General features: G+C 42.9%; 1 pseudogene and 1 gene segment (V, D, J or C); both read right to left on the bottom strand.

Annotated features, from left to right (window-relative positions):
- Positions 1-7778, bottom strand: part of LOC129693678 (Ig heavy chain C region-like) — a 9274-nt pseudogene extending 1496 nt beyond the window's left edge.
- Positions 7779-8250: 472 nt separating this feature from the next.
- On the bottom strand, positions 8251-9155 carry LOC129694401 (Ig heavy chain V region-like). The segment is given in 2 exon segments: positions 8251-8752; positions 8920-9155. Coding segments are annotated over 2 exon segments (360 nt in total).
- Positions 9156-10139: the final 984 nt, after the last annotated feature.

Here is a 10139-nt window from a genome sequence, read left to right as displayed (position 1 = left end):
GCACACTGACTCTCGCCGCAAATTATCATCGATGTTTCCAGTAACCTGTCCTCACCTCAAATTCATGCAAAGTGATCTCGTATTCTCGCTTTTGCAGTTCTGACCAAGGACTCAGTGAAATCTTAGCACTATTTCATTTTGTATAGATATTGCTTCGCCGATGGAGTGATCTCAATCATTAATTTCAGCTTTATCTCAGAAGAAAAGTGCACCAGTCACCTCTGGCCCACAGAACCTCTCTGCAGCTACACCTGCTCACCTTTGTTCCAGTTGATTCGTCCAGTTTTTTGGAGTCGGCATTTCATCATGGCTCACCTCGCATTCAAAATAATCCCCACTCAGCCAGTCACGAGTTGAAATGTTGACTTTGCTCTCTACGATATCTTCATGTCCTGTGGGCTGGATCTCTGATTCCAAATGTTTCTTCATGTGGCTCCAAGATACTGTGATACCATAAGGTGCATGGGATACCCGACAGGTTAACGTTACGGTCATCTCCATTAACTCTTGTTCAACAGGTGGGGGAAGCATTGTAATCTTCAAGTCAACGCAGGGAATACCATCTGTGGTGCAATCATTAATGTGAACATAAGCATTTGCAGGAGTAACCGGGATCGAAAGTTTACACCAATCAACCAACCCCTAAAACTTGAATGTGTACATGACCTCTTCTGAGTAGTGATTCTGTGAGCATGGGTCCTAAATCGTCATGAACTGATTCGTCTCTGTGCAGAGAACGACACAATAAATGAAATGGGAGATCGCAACATGGGCTAAACCACGATATGCACTCAATGCTGGAGTACTGTAACTCACACCACTTCATCCACGGACCCCGACAGTCCTTTCAGATGAGGCAGAGGTTCACTTGCACCTCAACCAACCACTGTATCCGCTGTTGTAGATGTGATTCCTGTACATCGGTGAATCAAAGCGCAGACTGTGGCGTTCGGTTCGCTGAACACCTTCACTCTGTCCGCCTTGCCCTAGGCGATCACCAGCTTGCCAAACACATTAAAATCCCACTCCATTCCCACGCTGTCCTTTCTGTCCTGGGCTTCCTCCACTGTGAGAGTGAAGCTGAACGCAAATTGGGGGAACACCACCTCATATTTCGCTTCGGCAACCTAAAACTCAGAGGTATCAATATTGACTTTTCTAATTTCAAGTAACCTTTGCATTCCATGTCTCTCCGTCCACCTCCCACCCTCGTCATCCGACTAGTTTCACTGCGGCCCCGTTTCGTTTCACTCTGTATCTACTCGTTATCACCATTTCCAGAGCAACAACGGACCAATGTGGCCTCGAACTTTCCTTGTTCATCGTTGCTGGCTTTCATTTGTTCTTTTCATACCTTTCATTCATTTGTTTGTACACTCTCATACTCTAGTTTCCCTCTCCTCTGATTCCAAGTCGGAAGAAGTGTCTCGAACCGAATCGTCACCTGTTCCTTTTCTCTGCCGATGCCTAACCTGCTGTTACTCGGGAATGATGTTTCTACATTCGGTGCAAACCAGCACCTGCAGTTCCTTCCTACACATAGACTTTCACAATGTCAGTGAAATACTACCACCGTGAGCGCTAATGTTTACACTAATATCCCGAGACATACAACGGATGTATTTCTTACCTCCAGGCCTACTGATGTTTTGGCTTTTCAAATATTTTCCATGGTCGACTTGGCAGGTATAGACGGAACCACTGAACCACTCTCCAGCTGGGAATGTCAACTGGCTGGTCGCCGAGAAGTTACCGTTACCGTTCACCTGGAAGGCGGGAGAGGTGACGATGTCAGAATCCAATGGCGCGCCATTCTTCAGCCAGTTCACAGTAAATTTCGCTGGAGTGAAATCGTTCACCAAACACACGGCGATCGCTTTTTTGCTGCGCTTGATTTCATCATGGGCAGTTATGGCAATGGTGACGGTAGGATGCTGTACCGCGAGTTCTGAAAGAAAATAAACTTCATTGGAATTGCTCATAAACTATCGTCGAATAATAATGACACCCAATATTTTGACCGAAAAAACAAAACAAAAAAAAATCACCCTTTCTGATTAAAAGTAGCCTGGACTTGGACTTCCCTCGATGCTGCTAAATTCTTTGTTTATCATGGTAGATCGAGTGCTCGTAAATGGGGATATTATAACTCGGTAAGTCGTTGTCACAGGAATGTGATGGGCCGACTTCTGCTTTTGTCCTTTATGACTGTGTCTGTGCTTTTAATACTCTTGATAATGTTCTCAACATGATGCACTCAGCCGCTTCGATTGTTCGCGAGTTAACATGTAACCTATCTACGGATGGATCAGTACCTCGTGAATTATATGGATGTGCTGGTGATGATAATAAATTAATCGGCACTCTTTTCAAGCTCTCTACAAGTACATTTTAATTTTTTTCAGATTTTGCAAATGGTAAATTGTCTCGATATTTGAAGCGCCGCCTTTTGTTCCGTCACAAGAACGAACGCCAGTGCTTCGATATTGTGAATATCGCTCTCGCCCCTCGGTGCCTGGAAACAAAACTCACCGTTTTGTCGAAACAACAACAGCAGATGTTGTTTGATTGGAAAAAAAAAGAAGCAAAGGGCTGGAATAATTAGGCGGGTAAGGTATGTGTCACATTCTATTGGGACTTTAAGCCTTTGGTAGTTAAGTTCAGAATGGAATTGCATCAGTGTTCCAGCTGTTACATGGCATCTGTGGATGCAGCCACAATTTCACATCATTATATCGACATGAACTGTCTTTGATTAGTTGGATCGTGGAGCTCAGATGAGCGTTCGACAGTCAGTATGACATGAAGAATAAAACCGAACAGGGCACATTAAGTCAAGTACGTATATCCAATTGTCAAATCCCGCGAATTATATGGATTACATCATGGCCTGGTTCGGCAACTTGAACATCCGGGAGCGGAAAAGACTGCAAAATGTTGTGACCACTGGCGCATTGCATCACCGGCTCGGACCCCCCATCATCAAAGGGATGTATCGGAGTCACTGCCTCAAGAAGGTAGCCAACATCATCAGAGACCCACACCATCCTGCCCACACACTCATCTCACCACTGCCATCGGGAAGAAGGTACAGGAACCTGAGAACTGCAACGTCCAGGTTCAGGAACAGCTTCTTTCCCACAGCCATCAGGCTATTAAACACTACAACCTCATGTGCTCTGAACTGCAATACTATTATTATTATCATGATTGCACTATTGTTTGTTTTGGGTATGTGTGCATGTATACATGCAAAACATTAATTGTTCTATCTGGGACATACGACAATAAAACATTCTTGACTCTCGACTCTCAACTCCACCCTCGACCTCGCGCTGCACCACAACACGAACCTGGAAAAGGCTCTTTATACTCGTTTTGGTTGTGCTGAACCACGCAGGAGATGTCGCCACTCCCTGCTTCTGCCTCGGCGATGGTTAACTCGCTGATCCGCGTGTAAGTTCCCAACTTATTGAACAGTGCTGGGTAGTCCTTCACTCCGGTGGTCAGTTGTTTATCATCTTTCTTCCAAGAAACACTGGCGCCTGCAGGGGAATAGCCCAACACCAAACAACCGTAGGTGAACGAACCACTGGAGCCGTGATCCTCGCAGGTGAAGAGAATGAAGAGGCTGGGCGCGGATGGAGCCGCTGCAAAGGAAAGGCCACATGAATGTTAAACTCGTTAAGCAGTTTTCTATTTCATGCAGCTTCACCTGAGTATCATAAACTATTCGTTAATCATTCCGCCTTGATCCCACCTTGGAAAACATTGGCTGAAAACTTCTTGGAGTGCCAGTATCCGCCAGTTACTGTCAAACGTACGTACAATTTCGAGTTGGAAATATATCGATAGGCCTCCAGTATTAATTGCTGTAACATTCCCAGGGTTTCTCAGGAATGCTCAATACTCAGTGGCTATAATTAACGTTGGCCTATGGGTTACAATCTCACCAAACTCCTTGTTGCGACTGGGGATGATTGAGTAAGGGCGGAACTACGTGATACAGTGCAAAGACGTGTGAGGGCCTCGTCTATGGTAAAAGTGGGAAATACCCGCTCCCTAAAGAATGAGGACCTCGGATATCCTGGTATGGAACAATTCATCTTGGGAGCAGTTGCGCGGAGACGGATGAATTTGGGAGTAGGACATAGAGTATTTGTAGGAGGCAAGGTTGGAAGAGGTGTAGTCCTGATAGCTGTGGGAGTCCGTAGATTTGTAATTTATATCAGTCGATAGTCTATCTCCTGCGATGGAGACGGCAAGATGAACAAAGGGGAGGTATGTGTCGGGGATAGACCCGGTGAATTTGATCGTACGGTCAAAGTATGTAGACAATGAAGTCGATTAGTTCTGTCTGGGTACAGGATGAAGAGTTCGGGAATAGGAGCCAGTCTATGTCAGGGGTTGTCCCATGTACCCAACTAAATGGAAATTGGTGAAACGATGTGCAATGTTGGAAACGACATTCTCTCCACTATTTGAATTATAGAACAGGTATCCCACTAATCCGTGAACAGTGGGAATTCAAATCAATGGTTCAAAAGAGGGTTTGACTGACGTTCAAAATTACATTTGCATTTATTTAATTAAAATAAAATAATTTAGGTAAGTTTCGCTTGGGCCACTGAGAGTGCCCATGGCTAAACTTTTGATTTGGAGGGAGAGGGAGGAGTTTTTGTTTTATAAATGGTTCAAAGATTATCTGACAAAATCACAGAAAATGGAAGGATAGCGGGTTTTCCCATATCGGGCTCCCGTACATAATATGGGAGAAGACAAAAATAAACAATCACAATCTTGTTTGTGAAATTTGGCCTTACATGCGTCCATCGAACGAAACCAACTAAGGGGGTGGATGGGATTGAAATGGTAGCTCTGTTATTTAATGACATATAACACACTTAAAATGTCACTTTTTAAAAAACTGTATTTTGTTGTCCCATCACTCACGAAAATATACCGATCATTTGTGTGCCGACAGTAATTGCAAGTAAATTCCGAAAAGCAAACCAGCCGACAAGAACATTACATTCATACCAGATTAAAAACGTGTGAGATTGCATTGGTAAGGATTTAAAAAAACTCTCAATATAATATCTGAATTAATAAAGGCTATGTACCACAACTTCTGGAAACTAAATGTAGCATATAAATTATAAGAACATGTTAATACTTCGTAATTAAATAAGTTGGCACAGGTTTCAATGTTTGTCTGTGTGCACCATTGCCTTAATGAATTCAATAATAATCCATTAAAATTAATGTTTATACAATGACGCTCAGTTCCGTTTCCAGCATCTTTAAAACGAGTTTACGTTTACAATGTCATCGGCACTGAAGAACGAATGATTAACATTGTATCTCTGTCCGATAGGAAACGAATAAAAAATATACCAATTATAAATTACAACCTGCAATCTATTAAAAAAATATCTAGTTTGCTTCGTGACTTTTACAGGAGAAGGCTTTAATTCATATAGTAGTCTACTTTTAATAGTGAAAATGCACAAGGTTGCTAAATCAATGTTTTAATGAAATAAATGCAAATGTAAATTTGAACCTCACTTAAACCCTCTTTTAAGCCATCGATTTCAATTCCCACTCTGTTCAAGGATTAGTGGGATACACTGTTTTATATTTTAAAATTAAGATAGCGGAGTCAGGGGATATGGGGAGAAGGCAGGAACGGGGTACTGATTGGGGAAGATCAGCCTTGATCACATTGAATGGCGGTGCTGGCTCGAAGACCGAATGGCCAACTCCTGCACCTTTTGTCTATTGTCTAAAATAGCAGAACAAATTTCGTTTCCAACATTCTATTTCATTTCCCAATTTCTTTTTTTTAACCGTAACTATTCGTAAAACTGACATTTTTCATTTGCAACTTAATAAATAGAGGAACATTTTATGTTTAAATGACATTGGGAGACATAGACAAACATTAATTCAAATTATCTTTCTAATAAATCCATGTATTAAAAATTATTCCATAACTACAGCTGTTCCAAAATCTCCCCATTTTACATTCAACGCATGTTCCAAATTGGAAAACTCGTGATCTTTTGGCATAAAAACACATTGGGTTAGGCAGCATTTGTGGAAAAAGAAAACCAAGCATTTTCCAGGTCGACCATCGTTGGGAGACTAAACCATGGCGAATTCAGTAGAGATATAGCATAGAAATAGATCCTTCTGCCAACCAAATCCACGGCGACACAAGTTCCACGTTATCGCACTATCGCATCCACCATCGACCCACCAGGGTCAATCACCCAGGTCAATAAGCCTGCAAACCTGCACTCTTTGGGTTGTGGGAGGAAAGCGGAGCACCAGTAAGAAACCACAGGGAGAACGCACAGTTCTCACAGTCTGCACCTGATTTCGGGAACGAAGTCGGGTCTCTGTCGCTACCAGTTGTCATTTGGCTCCCCTCTATGGGATTTGTCTTTCGCCACAGGCTGCGTGAGCCTCTAGGCGTTTGCACCATTTACTGTTCCTAGTAATAAATTCTTATTTTTATTTTTAAACATATATCTTCTTTACGTTTATTGAAATAACATAATCGGACACTTCATACACCAACAATACCCGGTCGCTGCCACTCGAATTGAACGGACAAACATGTCAAATTGTGCAACAATATCGTCTCCCGCAATGACCGGCTGAATCATACCGCCGATGGGATGAATCGCATAACACAAATTTGCTGAAACTCTTCGCAAAAATCCAAATATCTCTGTCCAAAGACCACCAGAATGCATTCATAACCACAGAGCCAATCATTGTTGAAATAACGACGAATAACACAATACAAGTGGATTACATAGATACCATTTCCATATAATGTGAATTTCCTTCAGTTCCTCCATTACCCTAGTTCCTCTGTCCCTAGTACACCCGGTACATTGTCATTCTATAGATCGCGTTTCACGGACTTTGCTTTCTTAGCTTTGCTGTAACATTGGTTCACATGGCCTACTCATTGTACTTCAAGATAGACAAAACAAGTTGGAGTAACTCCGCGGGACAGGCAGAGTTACTCCAGCTTTGTGTCAATCGTCCGCATAAATCAGCATCCACTATTCCTTCCTATTCATTATACTTCAAGATATATAACTGCGCAATTAACCCTGACGCTGAACCTTGCACTTCTGTGTTTTGCTGCAAGATATTTTTACTTCTTCCATGCAAGTTGTGTTAGCGATTGGGTTAAAGGTATCAAGGCGATTCCACCAATTAATACATACACTTTAAAAACTTGAACATTTTACACCCAGGATTTATCCGTTTCTGTCGTTTGTTTCATATGCGCTGAGAAGAAACAAACTGAGACAAAGTACCTGCTGTTTATCAGAAACTACAGTTCGACGCATCGCAGATCAAGGACCACAACAATCTCAAACAATTAGAAAGCATAGTGAAAGCAAGTTGATGCACATTTCCCCACTAATTTGGAACTAAATCACATCTGTTTCATAGTCAAAGGATCGAAAGTCATAGCACATAAGGCAAGTTTAAATCTCACTGCAGCGGAATCACATTACATTCTAAAGCAACATCGATCCAACATTGCAATGAATGGGTAATTAATGTAGAAGAACAATTTAATATAATCATTGGAAATATAGAATAAAATTACAACTGAATACATCTAGATACTGAATAGGATGAAGTTTCTTACCGCTGGTTACCGTCACCATGGTGCCTTCTCCCCAGTAAGTATACACAGTGAAACATGCCATGTCAAATACTTCGTTCTTCAAGAACTGATGCATGTACTGCTAACTGAGGATGTCCCAGGACACTCTTCGCTGTCACTTATAAAGCTAAACGCTGTTCTTCTAAAACTCATATAAAATAAGACAGCTGGACATTTCTCAAAACAATCCATGCAACTTTAAGCGGTGAACTTTCATTTGAATTTGCTTCACACGGCCTCTCCTACGGTGCTTGTAGGTTGGAGCAGGAGAAAACTAGGTGTCCGGGTTTTTGTACGGGGAAGTCGCTGTTTGCAGCACCGTGACCCACTGTTGTACACAGTGAGACAGACCCGCACAAAAACCTCCCATGCAGTTCACACTCAGGTTTCATTTGAAACGGCCTTCCACACGATTTTAAATGGCCCAGCAGTTCACAAAGAACACAGTAAATATACATAACACCAACAATCTCCCTGCATCTCACTTGCCTAATGGAATGAGCATATTTTCGTGGTCTATGATTTTGCACAACGCTATGGGTATGTGTGAAGCGAATAAAAAAACCTCATACATTTGGTTACATTTTTTAATATCGTGTTGGATTTGCGAATGGTGCTTTGCCTCCATTTCCCAACTGCTATTATAGCTGTTGAAATAATTGCTCACCTCTAGCCTTTGATGGTAAAAGCTGGACTTCCCAACGTGCCGTTCTTGTACGGACCTGACACTGAATCCTCACACTGTGTCTCTCGCACAGTAATAGACAGCGGTGTCTTCGATCTTCAGGTTCCTGGCGATCACGGTGAATATGTTAGTCGAATGGTCTGTGGACGGAGTAAATCGGCTTTCTATCCCCGGAGCGAATTGCTTGTTAGAAGAACTGAAGTAGCGAAGCAGCCACTCCAGCCCCTGCCCGGGGGCCTGACGGACCAAAGCCATCGCGTAGGTGCTAAGAGCGAACCCGGTGACTTCACAGGTCAGTGTGATGGAGCCTCCAGGAGTGGCGGCCTCTGTCTTGGGCTGAGTGAGAACGATATCGGAATGGACACCTGCAAGTTAAAAAAAAAGGCATGAATGGCGAGGTTAAAATATTGACCATTAATCCCCCACTATAATTATCAATAGGAAATAAATTGGGAGGGTTCTAGAGTGGGTAGGAGGGGAGGGGAATGGTGTAGAAACTCGCGTGAGGAATTTGTCCATCCTCATTACTCACGGACTATTAACGCCAGGAACAGACTGAGTGAAACCGCCGACATCATCCCGCTGGGAAGTGTGACCCGGTTGTTTCTGTACAGAACCTCGCAACGAACCAACTGCAAGGAAGTTGGATTTCAGACCATCTTAGAGAGAATTAAATACCCGGCAAAAGAGGGTGCGGCTGTGGGTGGGGCCTGTAAACCGAGTGGTGCAGCGGGCGGAGCTGAGACACGGCTCCCAACTCAACAGCAAGATGGACTCACGCTTTCACATCTATTAACTGATACAGATGCACACGAGGTTAATAAATCAGCGTGCTTTTCCGCCCCTTACACAATATAAACTCATGGTATCGTTGTAAATAAGATGGTTTAAAGATTGGTTTCATAGTGCAGTTATTTTCGCAAAATATGATCGGAATTCCTCAAATGTATATTGAAATGCTTCGTGGTGTGCGTGTGTTTGCGTGTGTGAGAGGGAGAAAGAGGAGAGGTGAGAAAAAATATTTGAGCAAGATAGACAGACAGGCAGATAGACAGACAGGCAGACATACAGACAGACAGGCAGACAGACAGACAGACAGAAAACAGACAGACAGACAGACAGACAGACAGACAGACAGACAGACCTGTCTTCATTGTTAGGTAGACACAAAATGGAGAAACCCAGTGGGACAGGCAGCATCTCTGGAGAGAAAGAATGTGTGACGTTTTGGATCGAGACCCTTCTCTGACCCAGACGAGGAAAAATATTTTCACACAGAGTGTGGTGAATCTCTGGAATTCTCTGCCACAGAAGGTAGTTGAGGCCAGTTCATTGGCTATATTTAAGAGGAAGTTAGATGTGGCCCTTGTGGCTAAAGGGATCAGGGGGTATGGAGAGAAGGCAGGTATAGGATACTGAGTTGGATGATCAGCCATGATCATATTGAATGGGGGTGCAGGCTCGAAGGGCCGAATGGCCTACTCCTGCACTTATTTTCTATGTTTCTATGTTTCTATGTTTCAGATCTCCAGAGATGCTACCTGTCCCGCTGAGCTACTCCAACATTTTGTGTCTACCTTCATTTAAAGCAGCATCTGCAGTTCTTTCCTACACATACGTTGTTATCAATATGAGCCGTTCGAACATTATTGGGACTGTCCATTCCAATATCAAGACACATTTATTTGTCACATGTCCCAGTTGATACAGTGAAATGTGTGGTCACCATACAGCCATACAGATAAAATGTCA

Source organism: Leucoraja erinacea, chromosome 3, assembly GCF_028641065.1.
Source record: "Leucoraja erinacea ecotype New England chromosome 3, Leri_hhj_1, whole genome shotgun sequence".
Lineage (NCBI taxonomy): Eukaryota > Metazoa > Chordata > Chondrichthyes > Rajiformes > Rajidae > Leucoraja > Leucoraja erinaceus.
The sequence above is the reverse complement of the archived record's forward strand: the minus strand, read 5'-3'. Positions and strand labels throughout refer to the sequence as shown.